This window comes from Bos grunniens, chromosome 2 (assembly GCF_055505025.1).
Source record: "Bos grunniens cultivar Pamir isolate PY7600 chromosome 2, Bosgru_T2T1.0, whole genome shotgun sequence".
Classification (NCBI taxonomy): Eukaryota; Metazoa; Chordata; class Mammalia; order Artiodactyla; family Bovidae; genus Bos; species Bos grunniens.
In genome coordinates this window covers 32,714,057-32,741,684 of record NC_141166.1, presented here as the reverse complement: position 1 = coordinate 32,741,684, position 27,628 = coordinate 32,714,057, and the positions used below count along the sequence as shown (strand labels likewise).

The 27,628-nt window shown below is 41.1% G+C and overlaps 1 protein-coding gene, 1 long non-coding RNA gene and 1 pseudogene across 6 annotated transcripts in view; 2 read left to right on the top strand and 1 right to left on the bottom strand.

Annotated features, from left to right (window-relative positions):
- The window catches only part of PECR (peroxisomal trans-2-enoyl-CoA reductase), a 48,192-nt gene that overhangs the window by 1,996 nt on the left and 18,568 nt on the right, over positions 1-27,628 (bottom strand). For 4 of the 5 annotated variants that reach the window (XM_086341301.1, XM_086341346.1, XM_086341324.1 and 1 more), the window contains 4 exons: positions 27,336-27,417; positions 20,833-20,929; positions 17,701-17,811; positions 1,891-2,002 (listed from right to left, as the gene is read on the bottom strand). In XM_086341301.1, the coding sequence (XP_086197427.1) occupies positions 1,891-2,002; positions 17,701-17,811; positions 20,833-20,929; positions 27,336-27,417 (402 nt within the window). Of the gene's footprint in view, positions 1-1,890; positions 2,003-16,452; positions 17,432-17,700; positions 17,812-20,832; positions 20,930-27,335; positions 27,418-27,628 lie in introns of those variants that run through there. The other variant, XM_086341312.1, reaches the window with a different exon arrangement.
- Positions 21,615-22,429, top strand: LOC147377885 (tripartite motif-containing protein 75-like; annotated as a pseudogene).
- On the top strand, positions 23,092-24,127 carry LOC147377884 (uncharacterized). Its single transcript, XR_015142363.1, has 2 exons — positions 23,092-23,322; positions 23,824-24,127. It is a non-coding gene; the product is annotated as an uncharacterized LOC147377884 (long non-coding RNA).

Genomic DNA, 27,628 nt, shown 5'->3' with positions numbered 1-27,628 from the left:
ACCCACTCCAGTATTCTTGCCTGGGAAATCCCATGGACAGAGGAGCCTGGCAGGCTACAGTCCATGGGGTCGCAAAGAGTTGGACACAACTGACCGACCAAGTACGCACATATTCTTAAAAGATGGATGTGGCCGCTTTCTTCAAAAACTTAAAAAATATTTTTTTGTACTGATTAAACAAAAACAACAGTGTTAGAATTACAAAAGAAAACCATTTCACTGGAGGCCTGGAGAAGCAGTCACCTAGAGGGGTTTTTTCCCCCTCTAAAAAGGAAAGGGATGTACCTCACTTTAACAAACACTGACTCAACTCCACTGGTGAGGGAAGTGGAAAGGTTCTCCCTCCACCTTTGCTACTTTAAATACTATCAGAATCGCGCATCGAACCTGGACTGGCAACTCGTTTCTTACATGATATTCTACATGTTTCAATGTCACTCTCCCAGAGGGATGGTGTGGGGAGGGAGGAGAGAGGAGGGTTCAGGATGGGGAACACATGTATGCCTGTGGCGGATTCATTTTGATATTTAGCAAAACTAATACAATTATGTAAAGTTTAAAAATAAAATAAAATTAAAAAAAAAATAATAAATAAATAAATAAATAAATACTATCAGAAAACAATATTATATAACCATGAAGGCATTTCTGTGTTTCCAAATGAGATCCTTAAAGCCACAGAATCTCATACACATTACTACAATGGTAGTGTTAGTAAAAAATTATGCCAGGGGAAATAATGAGTAATATTATAGATCCAAACCAATCAATGATTAATGCAAAGAAGGGCTGAATCATTGATGAGACTATTAGCACATGAAAGAGTAGGGTGAAAAGAGTAAGTCCTGAACAGGAAATTCAAGTACATACATGCTACATCAACCACATTTTAATTGTGTGTGTGTGCTCAGTTGTGTGACTCTTTGCAACCTCATGGACTATATCCCACCAGGCTTCTCTGTCCATGGGATCTTCAAGTCTAGAATACTGGAGTGGGTTGCCACTTCCTACTCCAGGGGATCTTTCCAAACCAGGGATTGGACCCATGTCTCCTGTGTCTCCTGCACTGGCAGGCAGATTCTTTATCACTGTGCCACCAGAGAAGCCCTTTAATTCACTGGCAATCATTTAATCAACTATCTTTGGCAACAGTTTGGACACATTTGAATTTCATATCCTTTTCTACATTTTGGGAGTGATTAGCTTGGACATGCCTTGCTTTCATGGATGTGTTTTGTCATGTATGATGTAACTGTGATACTTGACTAATTTTTTAGGATCCTTTCAACTCCAAAGTTTGATGGTCTAGTCATAAGATACATACACACACACACACACATTTGCATGCAATATCTACATTAGATTGAGAAATATAAACTTGTTTTGTACATCAAAAATGAATGAACACAGCATATTCCTATGGTTTCCCTCAATCTATAACCTGAAGATACTGTAAAATAGCATCATACCACCCCTCCCCATCTAACAGGTCTGATTCTCCCACTCATATACACAAGCCACTAACTGGATAAACAAAGAGAAGTTAAATATCAAAAGTATGGCACGTTCCTGCCTCTGTTCTCGTCTCTCTCCTGTACATATATATTCACACTGAGAATATTTTTCAAGGTTAAATTCCACTAGCCTATGCACACGCAAACAAGTTCTTAAACAGGTAAAGCTGTGTGCTATAATAAAGATATTTAGATATTTGCTGCACTAGGAATATTGCCTTTAAAAATCATATGATGACTATAAATATTTTGTACATTTTTTGGATGTTCTACAAGAAGAAAAAAAAAACAAAACCCTTATCTCTTAAGTACCTAGAGGAATTTTGAAAACCTGAACAGGAGAAGGCACAAAGGCACTCATTTCTTGGCCACTCACCTGGTATCTCAAATAACTGTGTGTACAGAGACTGGCCCCCATCCACATACACCAACTGTCCGGTGACAAAGGAAGCAGCAGGAGACAGCAGGAAGCATACCAAGGAGGAGACCTGGAAACAGAAGCACACATATGCACTCAGAAAATTAGATACCCCTCACTTCTGGCTGCTTCCCATTTCCGAGTAGACACCTCTGAAATGACAGAACTGTAACCTGAAGCCTGCAGCCTTTAGAATGCCAGGCTGTGTGTACTATAATCTGAAGGTACATAATAGATGCCTTTTTCTATTTGAGCATCATTAAAGTCAGGGATGTGACTAGGGTGAAGGCAAAATAAAAAGAGCCTTTTAGGTTGTTGTTCAGTTACTAAGTCGTGTTCGACTCTTTGCAATACCAGGGACTGTAACACGCCAGGCTCCTTTGTCCTCCAGTGTGAAATGAATCACACAATGTGACGTAGTTAAGGGACCTTCCTCGTGGTCCAGTGGTTAAGACTCCATGCTTCCACTGCAGGGGGTTTGGGGTTCAATCTCTGGTCAAGGAACTAGGAACCTGTAGGCAGGGTCACGTGGCCAAAAAAATTTTTTGAATCTTTTTTAAAATACAACAACATGAAGGAACCAAAAGTGAAAGCAGTGCTGTGTCTGCTCTGTCCCATCAAATACTTCAGTTCCTTCCATGATCCTCATTGTTTTCAACACCATCACATGCCTTTTATAGTTTTCTCCCTGAAACGCTCACTGTGTCTGTGTAACAATAAACTGGCATTCTAGCTTGTTTAGTCCATGGTCCTCGCAGGCCCAAAGCCCAGGGTCTCAGAGTACAGGAGCTTTCTATCAGGGGGACTTCAGAATCCTGCTGCAGCCCTGAGAAACAGATAGGTGACTGGCGAGTTCAGCAACAACCACTCCCAAAACCAAAGAAAAAGATGGAAATATTTCACTGGATGTAAACGGAGTCTCACATGAGGCTGTTGACACAAGCAGAGTTTGTCAAAGGGTGATCTTAAGCTCCTACATCAGAATCCCTAGGGCTGTTTACTGAAACTCCAGACTCCAAGATCCTACACTTAAGATCATCTGGGTTGTCAACTCTGGGGTTAGAGCCCCAGAATCTTCCATTTTATCAGGCTGCCAAGCAGGGCTGAGACAAGGGGGAGACTAATGAGGTGCCTGGGATGCAGCAGTTAAGGAGGTGCTTGCTCTAGGGGGCAGGTGGTCCCTAAATACTGTTTGTGCCTTGCTTGCCTCACCCCAGTCCTGATCCTGTGTGCAGCACTACAGCCTGTGTGTTCACAGGGCTGTGCCTCTTTGAGGCTCTGAGACCTGAGAGAAGGCGGGCACAGCCTTCCCTCCATCCCTGTGTCCCCGGCAGGTAGTATAGGACTGCACTGTCCAAAAAGGAGGCCACGAACCATATGACACAACCAAAACGTTTTCACACATCAAAAAATGATCGAAAAAGCAAGAGAGTTCCAGAAAAACATCTATTTCTGCTTTATTGACTATGCCAAAGCCTTTGAGTGGATCACAATAAACTGTGGAAAATTCTTCAAGAGATGGGAATACCAGACCACCTGACCAGCCTCTTGAGAAACCTATATGCAGGTCAGGAAGCAACAGAACTGGACATGGAACAACAGACTGGTTCCAAATAGGAAAAGGAGTACGTCAAGGCTGTATATTGTCACCCTGCTTATTTAACTTATATGCAGAGTACATCATGAGACACACTGGACTGGAAGAAGCACAAGCTGGAATCAAGGTTGCCGGGAGAAATATCAATAACCTCAGATATGCAGATGACACCACCCTTATGGCAGAAAGTGAAGAGGAACTAAAAAGCCTCTTGAAAGTGAAAGAGGAGAGGGAAAAGTTGGCTTAAAGCTCAACATTCAGAAAACGAAGATCATGGCATCTGGTCCCATCACTTCACGGGAAATAGATGGGGAAACAGTGGAAACAGTGTCAGACTTTATTTTGGGGGGCTCCAAAATCACTGCAGATGGTGACTGCAGCCATGAAATTAAAAGACGCTTACTCCTTGGAAGGAAAGTTATGACCAACCTAGATAGCATATTCAAAAGCAGAGACATTACCTTGCCAACAAAGGTCCGTCTAGTCAAGGCTATGGTTTTTCCAGTGGTCATGTATGGATGTGAGAGTTGGACTGTGAAGAAGGCTGAGCGCTGAAGAATTGATGCTTTTGAACTGTGATGTTGGAGAAGACTCTTCAGAGTCCCTTGGACTGTAAAGACATCCAACCAGTCCATTATGAAAGAGATTAGCCCTGGGATATATTTGGAGGGAATGATGCTGAAGCTGAAACTCCAGTACTTTGGCCACCTCATGCGAAGAGTGGACTCATTGGAAAAGACTCTGATGCTGGGAGGGATTGGGGGCAGGAGGAGAAGGGGACGACAGAGGATGAGATGGCTGGATGGCATCACTGACTCCATGGACATGAGTCTGAGTGAACTCCGGGAGTTGGTGATGGACAGAGGCCTGGCGTGCTACGATTCATGGGGTCACAAAGAGTCGGACACGAGTGAGCGACTGAACTGAACTGAACTGAATCTGAATTGAGAGGCACTATAAGTATAAAATCACACACCAGATTCAGAAGTCTTTTTCTTCTTGGAAAAGAAAAATGTAAAATAGTCTCATTAGTAATTGTTAAAATGATAATGTTTTAGGTATACTAAGTTAAATAAGATTTATTTTTTAAACTAATTTCACTTTTTAAAACTTTTCTTAATGTGGCTATTACAAAGTTTAAGATTACATATGTGACTATTACCACAGTTCTATTGGACAGAGTTGGTGTGGAATTAATGATTTAAAAGTTCCCACATTCCTGGGAAAGGGCTGATGGGGCCTGGGAACAAGTAACAGTCAGAACTAGCTTTCCCCTGTGTAATCAATCAATGACAACTCACCCTGTGAACACTGTTTTGTTACTCAACCAATCCGTGAAAGTTCCTTGACCCTGTAAGTTAGCCAGTCAGGAAGACTCATGCCAATAAGTCCCTTTCTGAGTGTCAGCCAAACAACGACCCTCTCACTCAAAGTCTGCAAATCTCTAAAACCAAACTTCCCCCAAGGGAAAAAAGAAAACTCAATAGTCTACTCCGAGAGACTGTGCCTGACCAGGAATAACTGTGCTTTGGTGCTGAGTTCTGTTTCAAATATCGAGTGGTGGCCTCATCCTTTGACAGTGTTTACAATAAAGTAACTACTTATTAAGTGTTTACAGAGTGAAGGAATCTTTTTGCATCTCTCCCCTTCAAATAAAGAGATTTTCTGTTGCCTAACTCAAAAAAGACACGAACCCTTTGAGAGAGTCATTTCCTAGGCAGGTTGATAGGAAATCTAGGGGTCCCCAAGGAGAGAGGGGTCTGGAATTCTCAAGGAGGAAGGACAAACTTTTTTTCTTTCTCCACATTCCTTAGGATTATATAACAATAATGTATCCTGCCTAAGGACAGTCTTTGGATTCAACCTTCTGTTATCTTAAAATGTTAATTATGGGAGTAGACCTGGTCTTTACAAGGATGTATCTTGCCTGAGGACAGTGTTATCTTAAAATGTAAATTATGGGAGTAGGTCTGATGAGGTCTTTACAACCTCCAGACATTCTTTGGATTCACTGGAGAGTATATAACTTCATTGTTAACACTAGCAAGCGGGTACTCTTTCTACCCCCTTCTGATGCCTATGTCAGAAGCTTTCTCTATCTCCGTTATACTTTAATAAAACTTTATTACACAAAAGCTCCGAGCGATCAAGCCTCGTCTCTGGCCCCGGATTGAATTCTTCTCCTCCGGGGGCCAAGAATCCCGGTGTATTTGCGTGATTCAACAACAACCTTTCATCTTGGGGGCTCGTCCGGGATCCTTCAGGACAAGGTAAGGAAGCTTGGAGCTTTAGTTCTTTGTTCTCTTAGCGAACATGTTTTCTGCCGTGCTTTACTAACTCTACCGTGTGCTTGTGTGAATGAATGGCATGCCCTGCGTGAAGCAAGTAAGGGGCCCTGCTCTGCGGTTCCACGGTGATCTCATACAGCTTATGGCAGAAACCTGTCGGGGCGTTATACCGACCTGCCAATGCCAAGAGGCACCCAATGTCTCCTTCGGGAACCGACCAGAAATGGGCAAAGCGTGTGGACCGAACTCTCCTTTCTCGGTCAAACTTTTCGGTCTCTTTGACCATTTCATAACTCCTTGGGAATTAGAAGTACTAACCTAATCTATCAGATCATAGACTTTCAAGGGACTTGTGATCTATACTGTTACTGTGTACTGTGGCTTAGGTCCCAAACTTGGATTGGTAGTCAAGAAAGTGTCTAGCCTCGCTAGGAATCAAAAGTTCGTAAGCTAGATGGAGCTCTAGCTCCCAGAACATCTCTGAGGTTAAAGATTACTCAGATTGGGACTGCAATGGTTTTTTTTCTTTGGTAACACCGGCTCTTAGTGGATCAGAGGAGGCTGTTATACTGGTGTGGTGATGCTTGGAAAGACCATCTCAGTTTTATGTTCATGTCGGTCTTATTGTAGTCAGGAAATACTCAGGGTCGTGCACAGGCACTCAGGTGACGAATGTTTCCTACAGCGGTCTTAGCTTGGGAGGCATTCCGGAAGGTTACTCTGATTCACCCCGGGTGACATCAGAGGCAAACAAGGTTAAGGGTGAAGAGCTGGACGTCAAGTAGGGATGCTATCAAGTCTACCCCTGGTACATCCCCACCCCATCTCGGTGGTAGAACCGGGAGGGACGAGTACGGCGCCTGCGTCGGTAAGGGACAGACTAAGTCCGACCAGGAAGGAAAAGCTTTTGGTGTAACGTCTGTCTACACCCCCATCTAGAGCAGGGAGGGACGCCTCCGGTAGAAAAATGGCCTTGGTCGCTTTTTTTCTCTCTTACAGATGGGAGCTAACAATTCCAGCCTCACTCCTTTGAACTGTATCCTGAAAAACTGGGATAGATTTGATCCCCAGGGCTTAAAAAAGACACACCTGGTCTTCCTATGTGATACTGCATGGCCACGGTATCCATTGGAGGATGGCGAACGGTGGCCAGTTAGAGGGTCTCTTAAGTATAATACTATTCTACAATTAGACCGGTTCTGTAAGGAACAAGGGAAATGGGTAGAAGTAGCATATGTGTTGCCCTTTTTCTCTATGCGAAATATGCCAGACTTAATGTCCTAAGGGTATAAATTTGGGTGTGAAACCTTCAGCTCCCTCCTGTCCTCTTACTTTGCCCCCGTACCGGGGACTCCAAACTGGGATTCAAACTGCCCACATGGAGGTCCAAATAACTCCTGTCTCAGTACGACCTCAGACTACTCTGGTTTCAGTAGAAACTCAGACCATCGAAGTAAGAGATGAGATGGAGGACAGGAGACAAAGAGAAGAGGAAAAACAGGTTTCTCCAATCTATCCCTGGGATCATATGCGCAGAGCAGCCAGAGAGACTGAGGAACAGCCACACAAGCTGTTGCCTCTTTATGAAACACCCACCGGGAGAAATAGTCTGTGAGAGTTAATAAGCCTTTCTCTTATTAAGAAATACAAAGAATCAAGGAGGATCTGGGAGACTATTTAGAGGACCCAGAAAAATATATTAGAGCCTTTAAAGGTGTTACTCTGCTTTATGACCTCACTTGGAAGGATGTGATGTATATCTTGGGACAAACGCTGACTCCTGAGTCAAAGACTCGAGTTTTGGGAAAAGCGGTTGCTTATGGAGATGAATGGCTTGGTAATGAATCAGTAGGGAAGAGGGAGAACGAGATATCGGCCCTCCCCACTGGGACTCAGGCGGTCCCAACTATAGAACCAGACTGGGACTACAACACAGCTAAAGGAAGATGGGATCAGAGTCATTTTGTTAGATGTATTCTTGAGGGACTTAGGCAGGCGCGTTCTAAGCCTTTAAACTATGGCAAATTGGCAGATATAGAACAGGAGGAGAAAGAAACTCCTGGTAAATTCCTAGATAGACTGAGAGAAGGCCTTCGAAGATTCACTGAGATTGATCCCAAAAGTGAAGAGGGAAAAGTGATCTTAAAGGATAGATTTCTCACTCAGTCGGCTCCAGATATCCGCCGTAAGCTATTAAAACAGGCGTATGGACCAAATCAGTCTTTAGATACTCTGTTACAACTGGCTCAGACAGTCTATTATGGTAGGGAATATGAGGAAAAGAAAGAAAGGCAAAAAAAGACAAAGGAAAAGGCGGAAGCCTTCGCCATGGCTATGAAAAACGTTCTTAAACAGCCTGAGAAAAATGCCCAGAGGGGCCCAGGTGAAAAGGGATGGGCTTGCTACTACTGTGGAAAGGAGGGGCACCTCAAGCGAGATTGCCCTCAGGCATCTAAGCCGTCCCCGGCTCCCTGTCCGGTCTGCAAAGGACCACACTGGAAGAGAGACTGCCCCCAGAGGCGTAGGTCTCCGGGGTCGGACTCTCAAGACAATCAGGACTGAAGGTGCCCGGGGGTCCTCACACAAGCTCCCATCCTAATTACACCTGAGGAACCCCGGGTATTAATAGTTGTGGGGGGCCAATCCGTCGATTTCCTTTTAGATACTGGGGCAACTTATTCTGTGCTTACTGAAGCCCCCGGCCCACTTTCTTCCCGATCCGCTTCCGTAATGGGACTGTCTGGACGAGCCAAAAGGTATTATTTCAGTTATTCTTTATCTTGCAACTGGGATTCTGTGCTGTTTTAACATGAGTTTCTGATCTTGCCAGAATCTCCCTCACCCCTTTTGGGAAGGGATATACTGAGCAAGGTCCATGCCTCTGTTTTCATGAATATGGAGCCCTCCCTTTCTCTCCCTTTAGTTGAACAAAATGTAAATCCTAGAGTATGGGCTGATGGAAAATCTGTGGGTCGAGCACAAAATGCTATTCCTGTAGTTGTTAAGCTCAAAGACCCACACATATTTCCACATAAAGACCCACACATATTTCCACATAAAAGACCCACACATATTTCCACATAAGAAGCAGTATCCACTGAAACCTGAAGTAAGGAAGGGTTAAAACCCATCATCGAAAATTTAAAGGAGCAGGGACTATTAATTCCCTGTAACAGTCCTTGCAACACTCCTATTTTGGGTATAAAGAAATCGAATGGTAAATGGAGACTAGTTCAAGATTTACGAATAATAAATGAGGCTGTAGTTCCTTTACACCCCGTGGTGCCTAATCCTTATACTCTATTGTCTGAAATTCCTGAACGGGCCAAATATTTCTCAGTAATTGATTTAAAGGATGCCTTCTATTCAGTGCCTTTGGCGGAAGAAAGTCAATTCCTATTTGCCTTTGAAGACCCTACGCAGCCAGCTTCTCAGTTAACCTGGACAGTTTTGCCCCAGGGATTTCGTGACAGTCCTCACTTATTCGGACAAAGTTTGTCACGGGATCTACAAAATTTTAATAGCTCTGAAGCAGTGGTGTTACAATATGTAGATGATATTTTGCTCTGTGCTGAGACAGAGGAAGCTTGTTCGCGAGCCTCAGAAGATTTCTTAAACTTTCTGGCAGGCTGTGGTTACAAGGCATCAAGAGAAAAGGCTCAGCTTTGTCAACAATCGGTTAGATATCTGGGCCTAATCATATCAGAAGGGACTAGGGCCATAGGCCCTGAGAGAATTAAACCTATACTAAATCACCCCCTACCTATGACTTTAAGACATTGAGAGGATTTTTGGGAATCACAGGTTACTGTCACATTTGGATTCCGGGTTACGGGGAACTTGCTCGGCCTTTATATAAACTTATAGCTGAAACTCAGCAGGCCCAAACCGACAAACTGGTTTGGTCTCCAGAAACTCAAAAGGCTTTTAAGGTTCTTCAGACTGCTCTCCTGCAAGCTCCAGCTCTGAGCTTGCCCACAGGGTCAGAATTTAATTTGTCACTGAAAGAAAAGGTGTGGCATTGCGAGTTTTGACACAACCCCGAGGGCCTCACCAGCAACCTATTGCTTATCTAAGCAGAGAATTAGATGTAGTTTCACGTGGGTGGCCCCACTGCCTAAGAGTAATTGGGGCAGCAGCTTTATTAGCACCTGAAGCTTTAAAAATAATTAATGGATGAAACCTTACTGTACTGACTTCTCATGATGTGAGTGGAATCTTAAATTCTAAGGTTAATATTTGGATGACAGACAGTAGGCCTCTTAAGTATCAGTCATTGTTGTTAGAAGGACCAGAAGCTAAGCTTAAAGTTTGTGGAAATTTAAATCCTGGCACTTTCCTTCCTGAGAAGGAAAATGAAACACCTGATCACGATTGTTCTCAATTCCTAACTTTGAACTATGCAGCTTGGGAGGATCTAAAGGATACCCCATTAGACAATCCTGACATGGAAATATTTACAGATGGCAGTTCTTTTGTTCAGGATGGAAACCGTAAAGCAGGTTACGCCGTGGTGACTGCTGAACAGGTTTTGGAAGCAAAATCTCTCCCCCAGGGAGCCAGTGCTCAGTTAGCGGAGCTTGTGGCCCTGACCCGAGCTCTAGAATTAAGCAAAGGGCAGCAGATGGGCCTGATAATCTATGTGAGTCTACTTCTGCTGACTCCAAATATCCTGAGTCTGCCATTGGATCCTCAAGACAATGTCCTCCTGTCCTGGGCTCACTCTTATGCTGCATTCCACAATCGGTCTAACTGCTGGGTCTGCGGAGAGCTCCCCTCTTCGTCAGTGGAAGGCTTCCTGTGGTGGACATCCCCACTTCAAGAAAAAGACTTTCTCCAAGTCTGTGAATACCTTCGACAACAATCACATGCGATGCCTCTTCTTCATCTGATGACATCTACCAACCCTAAAATGGACTGGTGCAACTTTGTACTTTAACTATGGACATAATGTGACTTTTAATTTTGATTCTGATTGTTTTGTTTTTGCTGTTTGCTCCCTGCATCTGTAATTGTATAACTGGGTTTGTTTCTAGCCGCATGAAAGCTTTTAAGTTACAAATGGTTGCTCAAACTCCTGCTACTGCTGTAGCTTCCTCCAGCTACTATTTGGGGCCCCTGGATCAGATATCCTCAATATGAGGATTAGGAGAATATGTTGCCTCACCAATTTAGGGACAACGCCCCTTGTCAGCTCGGAAGCAGTTATGGAACGAGAACGACGCCCCTTTTCCCAGGGCAACATAATTCTCCTAAAAGAAAAGGGGGGAATGAGAGAGTCATTTCCTAGGCAGGTTGATAGGAAATCTAGGGGTCCCCAAGGAGAGAGGGGTCTGGAATTCTCAAGGAGGAAGAAAGGACAAACTTTTTTTCTTTCTCCACATTCCTTAGGATTATATAACAATAATGTATCCTGCCTGAGGACAGTCTCTAGATTAAGGACAGTCTTTGGATTAAACCTTCTGGCTAATTCTGTTATCTTAAAATGTAAATTATGGGAGTAGGTCTGATGAGGTCTTTACAACCTCCAGACATTCTTTGGATTCATTAGAGAGTATATAACTTCATTGTCAACACTAGCAAGCGGGTATTCTTTCTACCCCCTTCTGATGCCTATGTCAGAAGCTTTCTCTATCTCCTTTATACTTTAGTAAAACTTTATTACACAAAAGCTCCGAGCGATCAAGCCTCGTCTCTGGCCCCGGATTGAATTCTTCTCCTCCGGGGGCCAAGAATCCCGGTGTAGTGTATTCTTGTGATTCAACAACAACCTTTCACCTTGTCTCTTGCATCTCCTGCACTGGTAGATGGATTCTTGACCCCTAGACCACCTGGGAGGCCCCCATGACTAATGTATGGCTTCAGGCAAATTACTGAACATCACTGGCTCTTGGTTTCCTAATTTGTAAAATTAGTATAGAGTACAAGTACAAGCCATTTGAGGGGTCTGCCAAGTGCTGTATTCTGTCTCCAAGAGATGTGGAGGGACATCGTAGGAGCTCCGGCAGTTGCTTTTAAAACTACAGCTACATTGACCCTCATAACTCAATCCCAATAACTATTACTTAAAAGAAGACAACTCATTGATAAGCAGTTCTAAACAGTTCCACCAATAGCCTATTGTCAAAGCTCAGCCCCAAAAGTGACATTAGTGATTAGCTGGGGCCACCAGAGGATCTTGAAAACTTGACCTGGAAATGCTAGGACCCTATGAGACAGAGACTGAAACTCTCTCCTTATCTTGCAACTTATTGCAACCCATCATCTCACCTTCCCAATTAGTCACAGTATGGTTGGCAAAACCCTGGGCATACCTAAGATCTTTCCAGGGGATCTGTGAAGTCACAACTGTTCTATGACAATACTGAGTCCTTATCTGTCTTTTTTACTGTGTTGACATTTGTACTAATGGTGCCAAAGTAATGATGGGAAAAATGCCTGGACCCTCAGCACAAGTCATGGCAGGAAAACAAACATGAAGCATCGTACTAACAGTCACAATATTTTTCACCAGTAAGTACTCCTGGAGTGGGCGGGGAGAGTCTGCTTCACTTTCAAATGTCCTTGATGAGCACTAAAATTATTAATCATATTAATCTTGACTACTGGGTACACATCTGTTTAATATCCTGTGTGATGAAGTGGGAATTACACCTTCAGCTCTTGTGCTATATATAGAAGTATAAAGCCTGTTTCGAGGAAAAGAACATGTCCTTGAGCTGCAAACCAAACTAATCATTTTTTTCACAGAACATTTTTTCGGTTTGTTTTCTGCTTGAGAGAATGACTAACAAACTACATTATTCACACTTGGGTATCTGGCAGACATTCTTCCAAAAATGAACCAAGTGAGAGCGCCACTCCAGGCAGCTGAAACAACTGACAGCATTTGTTGTCAATGACAAGATTTGAGCTTTCAAGTGAAAACTAGAACTTTGGAAAAGTTGCATCAATACATGTCACCATGACCTTGACAGTTTCCCAATACCCAAAGAGTTTTTGGAAGAGATCAGTGGTGACATTCATAAATGTGAATCTGGTATTGTACCATGAACTGTGTATCAACATTCAGAAGATGTCTATAACTCAGTGAATCAATATTTTCCAAAAGACCAACGTCTGATGTTACAAAATCATCTATGCATGAAAGACTCAGTAAAAGTGCAAGGAATACTAAGGAATTTTAATAATGGAATACAGAAGTTCACTGAATGGCTTCAGATTCCACATTGCAATTAATCTTTAAGAAACTGCCATTTGTTAAGATTGGATATTAAATATTTTTATACTTTGAGGTCAATTTTCTTATGCATTTTAAGCACTGACTTATACCTTACGGTTGTTGACCCTGGAAAACAATACTCTGTATAGGCTAAACTACCTGTTTGACTGTGCTAAGACCTCAGATGGCCAGAGTTGCCCACAGATTTTTAAAAATTCAAATGTATGACACCATAGTTATGTATGCACATGAGCTGATCAGTCATTAATCCAACAAGATGTCTTGTTTAGTGAGGAAAAACTGGGAGATTTTATGAAATACAAATTTATATTTATGAAACATAAAGATATATTTATATAAAAATACACATAAAATCCCAATGTGCAACAACAGGGTCTAATTAAATATACTATGCTACATCCTTAGCAAGTTGCAGAAAAGAACATACAGTAGAATATCATTTTTGTAAAAATGTCAGTAAACAGAAATATTTTTAAAAGTAAGAACTAGATGTCAGATACAGTTCAGGTCTAGAACCCACCACAAGCTATGGGCCCAAAGCAAGAAGAGAGGCATGTTTATGGATGAGCTGTGGGTATCTCAAAACTTGGGATTAAGGAAAGTCATTGGTTGTGATAAATATGGAGACTAGAGTTGATATGACTTAATGCAGTTTGTACAAATAACATTTTGTTCTACGTAATTATGTAACAGTCATACTTGGTACTCATGCATGAAGTAAACGATTTAATTATGTAATAGTTATACTTTGTCCTCACGCATGAAGAAAATGATATGAGTATATACAGAATGTATCGTCAGTACAAACATCAAGTGTGTACTGTGTGTGCTAAGTCGTGTTGGACTCTTGGTGACCCTATGGACTATATGTAGTTCACCAGAAAACTCTGTCCATGGGATTTTCCAGGCAAGGATACTAGAGTGGGTTGCCATGCCCTCCTCCAGGGGATCTTCCTGACCCAGGGATAGAACCTGCATCTCTTATGTCTCCTGCATTGGCAGGGAGGTTCTTTACCGCTAGTGCCACCTTGGAAGCGCCATGTATGTACCAATACATTGTAATGGGGCAGGTCATTTAATACATAAAATACAGAGCAATAGGAAAAAAAAAGAAACTGTCACTTGTTGAATATTAAAGAAGAATGTCCACCGTTACTCAGAAAGACTGCTAAAATACGCCTCCTTTTAACTGGCATGAAGCCAGATTTTCTTTGCATGCTTTACCAAAACAACATATTGTAACAGACTGAAAGCAGAAGCAGATGTGAGAGTCCAGCTGTTTTCTATTAAGCCATACATTAAAGAACTGTGTAAAACATGTAAAACAAAGCAAAAATTGTTCATTTTCGTATTTTAAAATGCAGCTATTTTTCATTAAAAATATTATAGTATTAAATGCCTTTATTTGTTGTTCAACTGCTCAGTCGTATCCAACTCTTTGGAACCCCATGGACTGCAGCATGTCAGGCTTCCCTGTCCTTCACCATTTTTCAGAGCTTGCTCAAACTTACATCAATTGAGTCGGTAATGCCATCCAACCATCTCATCTTCTGTCATCCCCTTCTCCTCCCACCTTCAATCTTTCCCAGAATCAGGGTCTTTTCTAATGAGTTGGCTCTTCGCATCAGGTGGCCAAAGTACTGGAGCTTCAGCTTCAGCATCAATCCCTCAAACGAATATTTGGGATTGATTTCCTTTAGGATGGACTGGTTGATCTCCTTGCAGCCCAAGGGACTCTTAAGAGTCTTCTCCAACACCACAGTTCAAAAGTATCAATTCTTTGGCGTTCAGCCTTCTTTATGGTCCAACTCTAACATCCATGATTTTATTAAGATTATTTTAAATGAATTCATAAATATTTCTTGAATTTCTCAATGTCAAATTTTAATACAGTAACTACAGACTATGGACACAGGATCCTGGTGGGCTATAGTCCATGGGGTCTCAGAGTTGAACACGACCGAATGACTAAGCACAGCACAGCATATAGACAATATATAATTGTTCAGAAAACATAAGGAGGGTTCTCTCCAAAATAAAAGCTTAATCAGATAAATCCCTTGATTAAAATTCTTTCAAAATCACTCTCAGTTTTCCAAATAAAAATCTGGCACCTTGCTCAAAATAGCTCATCAAATGTTGGATTTAACAGTATCTTCTAAAATTTAATATGCAAGTCTATTTTAGTTCAGGAATTCTACTTCTAGAAAGCTACCCTCCACATAAGAGTTCATGACTATAGTCAAGAATGTTCACTGCAGAATTATTACAATATAAAAAAATTAATAAAATCTCAATGTGCAGCAACAGGGTCTAATGCTACAGCCATAGCAAGTTGCAGAAAAACATAGAATCCCATTTTTCTAAAAAAAAAGGTCAGTAAATAGAAATATCTTTAAGCATACACAGTAAATTTCTGGAAAGATATACATCAAACTGATAATGAAAGCTAGCTCTAGGAATTAGAAAACATTTTTCTCTTAGAGTTCTATGGCATTGCTTTTATATTTAGCTTTTTAATATATCTGAAAATTATTTGGTATGTGATATGAGATGGGTGAGTCTAATTTATTTTTAAATGAACAGCCAACTGCTGTAAGACTTTTGCTGAATACTCTTTCCTTGTAGATTTGAAATGTTACTTTTATCCTATAAACTGTGTGTGTGTGTACAGTACTGATATGACAGTCCATTCTATCCCACTACTTTTAATCTCTTCCAGTACCAGCCCCAAATGTAGGAAACAACTGTAGCTTTATAGTATGCATTTTGAGGGGGTGGTTAAATAATTTTATTTCTTTTTGGCCATGCTGGGTCTTCACTGCTGTGTGGGTTTTTCTCTAGTTGTGGAAAACAGGGGCCACCCTCCAGCTATGGTGAGCAGGCTTCTCACTGCAGTGACTTCTCTTGTTGCAGAGCACAGGGTTCTAAGGCATATGGGCTTCAGTAGTTGTGGCTCCTGGGCTCTAGAGCACAGACTCAGCAGTTGTGGTACATGGGTTTAACTACTTGTAGCATGTGGGATTATCCCGGACTAGAGATCGAATACGTGTCTCCTGCGTTGGCAGACAGATTCTTTACCACTGAGCCACCAGGGAAGCCCTACAGTATGTTTTGACAGCAGGAAGGTCAAATCCCCTCATTATTCTTATTCAAAACCTTTTGGGCATTTTGGCATAAATATTTTTCTAGGGAAAACTTTAGAATCAATGTATTAATTCCAAAGATATATTAAATGTGTATGTATGATTTAGGGAAACTTCATTTTAGTAAAATTGAGTCTCTCCATTGAGGAATATGGCATGTCTCTATTTATTTTGGTCTTTTTTTTTCTGTTCTTCAGTAATAAACTTTTTTTCGTTTAGAGTTAAGTTCACTTTGGGTTCTTTTAGTTTTTATTCTTATTACTGTGAAATATATCTCTTTTTTAAAAAATTATATTTTAAGACTGATCTTGCTGGCATTTAAGAAAGCTGTTGATTTTTACAGACTTAAAACTGGTCACCTTACAGAAATCAGGTACGGAACTTCATTTTGTCATAATTGTCTGACTTGCTTAGATTCTGTGTTCAGTTCAGTCACTCACTCTTGTCCAACTCTTTGTGACCCCATGGACCACAGCACGCCAGGCCTCCCTGTCCATCACCAACTCCCTGAGTTTACCCAAACTCACGTCCATTGAGTCGGTAATGCCATCCAACCATCTCATCCTCTGTGGTCCCCTTCTCCTCTCACCTTCAATCCCCCCCAGCATCAGGGTCTTTTCAAATGAGTCAGCTCTTCACATCAGGTGGCCAAAGTATTGGAGTTTCAGCTTCAACATCAGTCCTTCCAATGAATACTCAGGACTGATCTCCTTTAGGATGGACTGGTTGGATCTCCTTGCTGTCCAAGGGACTCTAAAGAGTCTTCTCCAACACCACAGTTCAAAAGCATCAGTTCTTCAGCACTTAGCTTTCTTTACAGTCCAACTCTCACATTCATACATGACTACTGGAAAAACCATAGCCTTGACTAGACGGACCTTTGTTGGCAAAGTAATATCTCTGCTTTTGAATATGCTATCTAGGTTGGTCATAACTTTCCTTCCAAGGAGTAAGCATCTTTTAATTTCATGGCTACAGTCACCATCTGCAGTGATTCTGGAGCCCAAAAAATAAAGTCTGACACTGTTTCCCCATCTATTTCCCATGAAATGATGGGACCAGATGCCATGATCTTCGTTTTCTGAATGCTGAGCTTTAAGCCAACTTTTTCACTCTCCTCTTTCACTTTCATCAAGAGACTTTTAGTTCCTCTTCACTTTCTGCCATAAGGGTGGTGTCATCTGCATATCTGAGATTCTGTGTACTATAAAACAACTGAAAAGAGCTGAAAAGTGCAATGAAACAATAAAAACATGCTGCTCTTAACCGACACTGCATTCATTCCTGAATAAATACAGCTTATTTATGAGTGAGTATTCAAGGCACCACGAGCGCAGTATTCCTGGCAGCCAAAAAGCACAGGGAACATAGTTTGAGGGCATGGGAGCAATCTTCTCTATTAACAAATCAGACTATGTGAAAAGGACACTAAAATGTTACAAATCTCCAAAGTATAAAACAAAGTAATTCATCAATGTTAGAAATACACATTACCTCCTCAGGAAATCCAAATCTTTTAGCTGGGATCTTTTGAATGTACTTGTTAAGCAGGTCTTTTGTCAAATAATCATAGTTGCTAAAAGCAGTCTCGGAATAAATGGTTCCCTATGTTTAAAATAAAACAGGAAAAAACAAAGTACATAAAATTAAATTTTAATTGGAAAGACAACAAGGCAGTCTGTCATCCAACACTAACAATTAAGTGGTTTAAGTTTAATAGCGGTTTAAGTTCACATTTGTAATGTTAATTTTTCTCAATATGGTCAAAGAAATACAGTCAACCTCTACTAAAAAAGGATAATCTGAATGCTCATTTTGTGACCTCCCCTCCCCTAATAACCACCCAAGCTTGGGATGTTTTCATAAAAGACTTGGCTTCTGAAAGCATAATCATATGAACATATCAGAGAAGCCCTTAACTGGGGACAATAGAACAGGATAGTCTATTTTGTCTTCCACTAAGGCTTCTATGTTTTACGATGGAAAACTGGCCTATGGTTAAGTAGGACTTAGAAAATACAATATTTTCATGGCTTTTTATCTGGAAAGAAATCACAAACAAAAAATTTGAATCCAATATAAATAAATTAAAATTTTGTTTAAGAATTATTTTATTCAACTTTTAGTAGCTTTCAATGGTTTATAAAAAAAAAATTACTCAAAAGCTGTTTAACACAGGATAAAGCTGCTTGTTATTGGCTCATAACTACAACAGATTATTCGAAGGAGAGGAGAAGACAGGAGAGATGAGAATGTGAGGAAGAAACTTGGCAGTATTAATTACTCCAAACAATATTGGGGTGATATACTGGTTTCTGATTAATCAACTTCTCAGGCTTTCATTTAAAGAGGATGGAATCTTCCAGAGGTATTAAGCTTTAGACATTAAACCCCAAAACATCTCTGGAGGACAAATGTGACTTTAGTATTATGGTTACAGCATCAACACATCATTAAAGGTTGTCCAGAAATGCGTATGTGGAGACCAACATTCCAAAGAATCAACATTCAGAATGGAAATCTATCCAATCTGTCCTATAAATATTTAAGAATGGGTAGAAAAGGTAATGTCAACCCCAAAGGATTAAAAGGATGTGAAGCTTCTGGCTAGGAACCTGCATTTGTTAAAGATAAGATCTCTCTAACATCCACAAATCAGCTCATGCTTTAGTTTCCACTGAGTAGCATAGATAACTATCTATAGATATTATCTACATATATATATATATTATCTGTAACTATATAGATATTAATAGATCCACAGGTAATACCCCCAGACTAGGGGATGATGACTCTCTTAGCAATGACCAGGAATCATCACAGAGAAGTGAATTTGAGCTGAGTTTTGCAGGATATGTGCAAAGTCTCATTTATTATCCCTCTTGGATTATGTGGTCGACATAAAAGGACCAAGGAAGCTTAAAGTTCTGTCTTTAAAAGAAAAAACCTATTCATTTATTTTGGCTGCGTTGAGTCTTAGCTACAGAATGCAGGATCTTCATTGCATAGGTTATGTCTTATGAACGCGAAAGTCGCTCAGTCACGTCTGACTCTTTGTGACCCGATGGACTATACAGTCCATGCAATTCTCCAGGCCAGAATACTGGAGTGGGTAGCCTTTCTCTTCTCCAGGGGATCTTCCCAACCCAGGAATCGAACCCAGGTCGTCCACATTGCAGGTGGATTCTTTACCAACTGAACTATCAGGGAAGCCCAACATAATGTGACAGTTTCTGAAGTTGAACATATGGTAATTTTTTCCCCTATTGTTTACATTATGTTTCAGAGAAGTTTTCCCTTGACTTTCAGTTGACCTTCAACTGGAAATCCCTTCCTAGAACTTTGACTTGAAGTTTCTCTCTCTCCTAATAAAGAATTAATGACATACCAAGAAACAACAAGATAATCTAGGAAAATTCATTCCTTAAAGCAGTGATTCTCAACCTTCACTGAATCTGAATATCCTTCACTGAGAAAGTGAACCAGCTTTTAAAAACACCAATACCTGGTTTCCATAGTTGGGTTCAGTTCAGTTCAGTCGCTCAGTCGTGTCTGACCGTTTGCAACCCCATGGACTGCAACACGCCAGGCCTCCCTGTCCATCACCAACTCCTGGAGTTTACTCAAATTCATGTCAATTGAGTCGGTGATGCCATCCAACCATCTCATCCTCTGTTGTGCCCTTCTCCTCCCGCCTTCAATTTTTCCCAGCATCAGGGTCTTTTCCAATGAGTCAGCTCTTCGCATCAGGTGGCCAAAGTACTGGAGTTTCAGCTTCGACATCAGTCCCTCCAATGAACACCCAGGACTGATCTCCTTTAGGATGGACTGGTTAGATCTCCTTGCAGTCCTAGAGACTTTCAAGAGTCTTCTCCAAAACCACAGTTCAAAAGCATCAATTCTTCGGCGCTCAGTTTTCTTTGTAGTCCAACTCTCACGTCCATACATGACCACTGGAAAAACCATAGCCTTGACTAGATGGACCTTTGTTGGCAAAGTAATGTCTCTGCTTTTCAATATGCTGTCTAGGTTGGTCATAACTTTCCTTCCAAGGAGTAAGTGTCTTTTAATTTCATGGCTGCAGTCACCATTGCAGTGATTTTGGAGCCCAGAAAAATAAAGTCTGACACTGTTTCCATTGTTTCCCCATCTGTTTGCCATGAAGTGATGGGACCGGATGCCATGATCTTAGTTTTCTGAATGTTGAGTTTTAAGTCAACTTTTTCACTGTCCTCTTTCACTTTCATCAAGAGGCTCTCTAGTTTTTCTTCGCTTTCTGCCATAAGGGTGGTGTCATCTGCACATCTGAAGTTATTGATTTTTCTCCCAGCAATCTTGATTCTAGCTTGTGCTTCATCCAGCCCAGCATTTCAAGCTTATATATCACTATTTTGTAACTATTTCACAGATAATTCTCGTATACAGCCAGGATTGAGAATCACTGACTTAATTTAACCTTCTTGACAATCTGGTTGTAAATCAAAGCGTACTTCTTTCTGATTTTATCTATTTTTAAAAGCCAATCTTTTCTAGTACACATGCATATTAACAAATACCTCTGAACAACACAAATGAAATCAGAAAAGCACAATTTGTCAAGAGCTTTCATATTGAACATTTACGTACGGGGGCAACGCTATTGATCCTTACTCCACTGCTGGCCCATTCCAAAGCTAAGGACTTGGTGAGGTTGTAAACACCTTCTCTGGCAGCTCCGCTATGCCTTTAAAAGACAAAATACAAACATCACCATCAGCTTCTATTGACCATGTCTCATATTACCTAAACTGATAGGTTTACCAGTGACCTGTCAGAGTCCCGCAAGAAGATTCTTATTATGAGTCCCTGTCTGAGCCATAAAAAAGAACCAGGTCCTTCAATATTAAAGTGAAACTATAGCTATCTGCTCGTCAAACAAATCTCACATAAGTCAAGGCCCACATCTTCCTGTTTGCATGCATGTTCCGTCACGTGCAACTCTTTTGAGATCCCATGGACTGTAGCCCTCCAGGCTCCTCTGTCCAGGGAATTTTCCAGGCAACACTACTGGAGTGGGTTGCCATTTCCTACTCCAGGGGATCATCCCAACCCAGGGAATGAACCTGCGTCTCTTGCATCTCCTGCACTGGTAGGTGGATTTTACCATTGCGCCACCTGGGAAGCCCCAAGGCCCACACAAGTTCCCCCCAAATCACCATGTGCAAAACAGGAATATTTTGAGGAACTTTTAATTATGAAAGAAAATAAGTAAACTGGTAATTTGGAGGGTTACAAGTGTGGTTATTCTTTAAATCAATTTTAGGTAATAAGGTATATGAAATTCATATGTCAGGCTAGAAATAATATCAAAAGAACTTCTAGACATACCAAAATTTAAATAAATGTTAAGATATTTCCAGGGAAGAGGTTCAAAATATTTTGGTCTGCACCCATATGGTGCAAAAGGTAGAGACATACCATGGTTTAGAATTTCCAAGCATGTAACCACTCCTTACTAGAGATTACCGCTAGAGCCCCAATTTCCTGATGAAAGCCCACTCCCACCCCAGTGTCGGCTGCAGAGCCCTAGCAGGACTCCAGGCAGAAGCCAACTGCTCCCATCTGCCAGAGTTACCTGAGCAACCTCATCATCATCAAATGCAGCCAACACCTGTGTCACACTACATCCACCCATCCCGGGGGGATTCACACGACGGGTTTCCTTGCTTGACACCAATGCTAGGAGGGGCCCTTCTGGAGTACCTCCCAGCTGGGCAGGGTCACAGGGTTAATGCGTTGCTTTACACCACCGGAAGCAAGAGGCGGGAACAGAACAGATGAGCGTCTGCAGGACGCACAGTCAAGTCCGGGCCCTCTTCTGTGAGGAGGACCTAGAGGTGCTTCTCCCCTTGTCCTCATCCCCTGACCACCAGGGCCACCACATGAAGTCCAGACTCTCGAACAGCCCTCAACCCCCCACACGCCTCTCGAGAGAAAGAAGCAGGTGGAAGACCAGAGACAGAAAGTACTTTCTGAATTTCAGCATGGGAAGCAGTCTGCAGAATGTGAGCAAGAGGCGGGTGAAGGGTGGCGGAATACACCCCCCCGAAGTATGCTGCTGCCCTGGTGGAGCGATCATTTTCAGCTGGGGTCCCTTGAAAAACAGCAGATGCAGAGAGAGGCTTTCTCAGAGAGAGGCTTTCTCTGAACTCCCCTTATTGGCCAAATGGAACTGAGTGTCATAAATCCCTTCCCCGGGAGTCTCTTCAATCAGGGGAGGCTGACTGTTGTCACGGGTGGGAGACTAGAGGTCAACGCCACATCCGAACAAACATCGTCACCAACTATCATATCTCCCATCTATTCTTCAAAAGGCCCATCCATCTTTCCTAAAGATCATCTACTCCCCACCCCAAGAGGCCTATAACCCCTCTCCCCATTCCCTATTAAGTGAAAATGAAAGTCAGTCATGTCTGATTCTTGGCAACCCCATGGACTATACAGTCCATGGAATTCTTTAGGCCAGAATACTGGAGTGGGTAGCCTTTCCCTTCTCCAGGGGCTCTTCCCAACCAAGGGACTGAACCCAGGTCTCCGTATTGCAGATTCTTTACCAGCTGAGCCATGAAGGAAGCCCAAGAATACTGGAGTGGGTAGCCTCTCCCTTCTCCAGTGGATCTTCCCGACTCAGGAATCGAACCAGGGTCTCCTGCATTACAGGTGGATTCTTTACCAACTGAAAGATCAGGGAAGCCCATTCCCTACTAAGACTGTGTTTAATCCTAAATTCAAAGCCCCAACAGGCAGTCACTTATTTTTCCCTGGGTATCTCCCATGTATACATGAGGTACACATGTGAATCAACTTCTTTTTGTTTTTCTCTTGCTCATCTGTCTTTTATTACAGGGGTCTCAGCTAAGAGCTCAGAAGGGCACAGGGAAAATTATTTTTCCTCCCCTGCATAGTTCTCTCAAGGTTAGCTGATGAAGAGAAGGACATTTAATACAGACTCAGTGCAACCACAATAGCATCTTCAGACTACATCTCCACACTCAAAGATCTACTGAAGAGGCTGGCAGAGAAGAGTGTGATGTCAGAAGGGAAACTGCTGCTGGATGGTGAGACCACCTACGACAGGTATGACAACCTGAAGGCCCCAGCTCTCTGTTCGTTCCATAAGGAAGAAAGGATATGCCCTGCCTCTGCAGTATTTGGCACTGAAGAAAATTACACAGAAATTGAAAGTTACTCTGGATCTTTGAAACAGCACATCCTAATCTGTTTGTTTCTGGGGATTGAAAAAAAAAAAAGGTAACATTTGTGAAGAAAAAGCAGAGAGTTTATCCAGAGAGATTTACTGCTTATCCAGTGTTGCAGTGAAAAGGGGGGCAAAGAAAAAGTGAGTTTTTCTTTCCTTTCCTGAGAACAAAGAAGATGGAGAGAACAGTGAGCAGATCCGGTTATTCCTCGTTTTTACTTTAACTGTTCCTAACCTGTTCTGCCCCCTAACTCTGCATGGACTACATTCTGCACCTACTGTCCTTTAACTCTGTGCTAATTACATCCTGAATTTGGTGCCACCTGTACAGAAGTCTCTTGGCAAACCACCCCTTGTGATTTTTCTCTTTTGCATTATAGAAAGAGGGCCGGAGTACAGTTCATAAAAGACAATGGATCCAACCACCAGGCTACTGGACTGCCAGACCCAATTATTGGGCTATCTGAACCAACCTATGACTGTTTTTGAATCAGTGCAAGAGGAAGAAGAATACAAGATCCTTATACCTTTATTCCTCATCTCCAATCCCTGACTGCTAGCCCTCATCTATATAATCCTCCAGATTCCTCTAGGAAGGCGGGGGCACAGCTCTTGAGGCACAAGCCTACTGTGTTCACCCCTCCACTGGGTGAGGATTAAAGCCACCTTTCTAGTTCCTCTAAACTCTCTGTATTTTTTTCTTCAGCTTCAATGGGCATAGGAAAGTAAGATTTTGGCAATATCACCAGCAGTCCTGTGTTCTGAAGGATTTGATTCTGGCTGGCATTGCTGGGAGTTCCAGGTGGGTGAGACACCTGAATGGACCACAGGGTTTATAAAAACACCCTTTCCAGGAAGGGAAAGTGACCCCCATCAAAACAGAACAGATGGCGGACAATTCAGCTGCAGGTTGGTGACCGTGCTATATGGGCTTTGTTCCAGCCACTCTTCTTTTAAAGCAAAAGCCCAGAGAGAAGGAAGGGAAGGGCATTTATCTGGACTACAAGTTCTGTGAGATTTCATTTCACCATCTGAATAACAAGCCTCATAGCCATTCTTTCACCGAGAACAGTTTCTGAAATACTAAGGCCTTATTTCTGTATCAGATGTGATTTAAAATGTCTACCAATCTGTGCAGGAGGAGATTATGAGTGATAAACCACCTGAAAGGCTAACACACTGCTTCATTTCCTTCCTATAATTTATGAATAGGAGGTAGAATAACATCCAACTCTCAGTGAATCTAGCACTAACAAAACTTTTAAATCCTTCTAAAACTTAAAACATATAAATGAAATCATACATACATGATCTTTTCCATCTGGCTTCTTTCACTCAGAATATTATTTTCGGATTTATCCACATTGCTGCATGAATCAATAGTTCACTTTTCATTTCTGAGGAATACATTATATAGCTAAACCATAATTTGTTTATTCATTCATTCATTGATAGGTATTTGGGCCATGAATTCTCTCTCCATGAGAGATACCAAGCCTGTCTCTTGCCCTTGTAATTATTGACAATGACCCAAAAGATCAGCCGGTCAGTCTAAGCTCCTTTGCATAGATTGTAGTGGAAATTGGACTACTCTTAGATGACACTGAAAATGTCAGGAAATGATCAGAACCAGAGAAGCATGTGTGAAAACAACAATGCAATTCAAACACACAAACAAGAGATACTCAGGTAGCCTTTTAACAAATGAATAGATGATCCACTGAGATACTATATCTTGCCCATCAGAGTTGTCCAGAAATTGACAATACACATTTTTCGTGAGGTTCTGAGGAACAGGCACTCTCGTTCATTGCTGATGGGACAGCAAAAAGCAAAGAAACTTGCAAATGCCTAACAGGATGCCTTTACCCTCCACCCAGCAATCCAACTTTGGGGATGTACCCTGAAGATGCTACTGCTGCTGTTGCTAAATCACTTCAGTCATGTCCAACTCTCTGTAACTCTATGGACTATAGCCCAGCAGGCTTCTCTGTTCATGGGATTCTCCAGGTAAGAATATTGAAGTGGGTTGTCATGCCCTTCTCCAGGGGATCTTCCTGACCCAAGGATGGAACCCATATCTCTTATGTCTCCTGCATCTGCAGATGGGCTCTTTACAACTAGCACCACTTGGAAAGCCCACCCTAAAGATATACCTCTGCAAATATGAAAGAAGTATTTATAATGTTATTCATTGCAGAATTATCTGTAATAGCAAAATATAGAAACACAAATTTCTATTAAGTTTGAGACAATGTGTGCTTTTGAAATAATCAATTTGAAAAGAAGTCTGTGACTTCATAGTAGTATACTAAAAAAGTTAATAATATTAATAACATATATTAAAGAAGTGATGGTTGTAATGTTAATAAAAGTCTTTCTACAAAAGAGTATCATCTAAAGAATCTGCCTGTAATGCAGGAGACCTAGGTTCAATCCCTAAGTTGGAAAGATCCCCTGGAGAAGGAAATGCACTCCAGTATTCTTGCCTAGAGAATCCCATGAACAGAGGAGCCTGGTGGGCTACAGTCCATGGGGTTGCAAAGAGTCGTACATGACTAACTAAGCACTGTACCATCAACTAAAAAGCACAGAAGCAACTATGAAGTCAGAAAAACCCACATTTTCACAGCCCCAGTGTAATGAGTGATTCACAAAAGGGTCAACAATGGTTGCTAAAATCATGGTGGCAAACAATATTAACAGAGTACCAAATTATTGCCGTATCAATTACTTACTAATTGTAAAGGGATTAAGATCACCACCTTACTTAACAGGTTATTTCTGGGATGAAAGAGTATGGAGGACTTGACTTTCTACATTATATAGTTGTTTGTTTAAACTAGCATGCATAATTTAATACTAAGATAGGTCTACTCCACAAAAACAGAAATTCTGTGTTAGAAAGTTTTTTATAAAATTTTAATTTAAAAAATGGAAAGAATCAGAGCTTACAAGATACAAAAGGAATCAGCATAACTCATTTTTTTTTTTAATCATACTCTTTAACTATTAAACTTGGTCAAGTAGCTTCCTGGTATGTTTTTCAACTTTTTGTTTTGATTAGCCTTTTAGCTATTATGAAAGAATCTACTATGCCAGTAGGCTGTTCATTTACTTTCTTTAAAAAAAAATGTTAACCAACTATAAACCAATATAAAATAAAAAAGTTTAAAAAAATTTTTTAAATCAGTTTCCAAAATAAAAATTTATTAAAATCAGAATAAGAGTCAAATAGGTCAAATTCTATTATGGAATAATAATTTACTAGCAGTTCTATTTAAATCTGGATAGGTATATCCATAAGGCTCAAAACTAAATTATCATAGATTGGTTTCATTTCATCATTTTAACCAGAAAGATGTCTCCAGATACATTTAGTTACATCTGGATTAGGACTGCCAGATAAAATACAAGACATTCAGTTAAATGCGAATTTTTACAGGAGACAACAAATCATTTTTAGCGTAAGCATGCCCCATGTGGAAATTCCCTGGCAGTCCAGTGGTTAGGACTCCACCCTTCTAACTGCAGGAGGGCATGGGTTCTATCCCTGGTGAGAGAATTAAAAACCCGCAAGTGCACTGTGTGGCCAAAACAGACAAAAACAACAAGAATGCTCCATGAGATATTTGGGACATACTGATAAAAAAAAATTATTTAACTGGGCCTATTACTGTTTTTATTTCCTTGGAAAATTGGGTAACCCTAATAGGAATGGTAATGTTTTAGAAGTACGTTTCAAAGTTCAATAAAGGGAATTTTAAGTATTGGAGTCCCAATGCATTATAGGGATTAACAATCTCTATTTAAGAAAACCGCTCTAACCTACTCCCCAGCTATTCAATGGACAAACCCAAAGACATAGGAAGAAAAAAATGTAAGTGCTTACACAGCTCCTGGAAATCCATTTTTAGTCAGTACAGTGATATTGACAATAGATCCTCCATGTTCTTTCATCCAGGAGTTGTAAACTGCAGGAGACAGAAAGACAATCCTATTAAATAGTGTCCTGACTCTTCCCTGATACCGTGTTCCAGCTTGCTGCTTATACGATATTTTTAAAATTCTAATTTATATTTTTTTATAAAAATATTGAGGTATAATTTACTTTGACAGCACATATAGATAACATAAAATTCATCCATTTTCTGTGTATGACTTAATGGTTTTTAATAAATACAT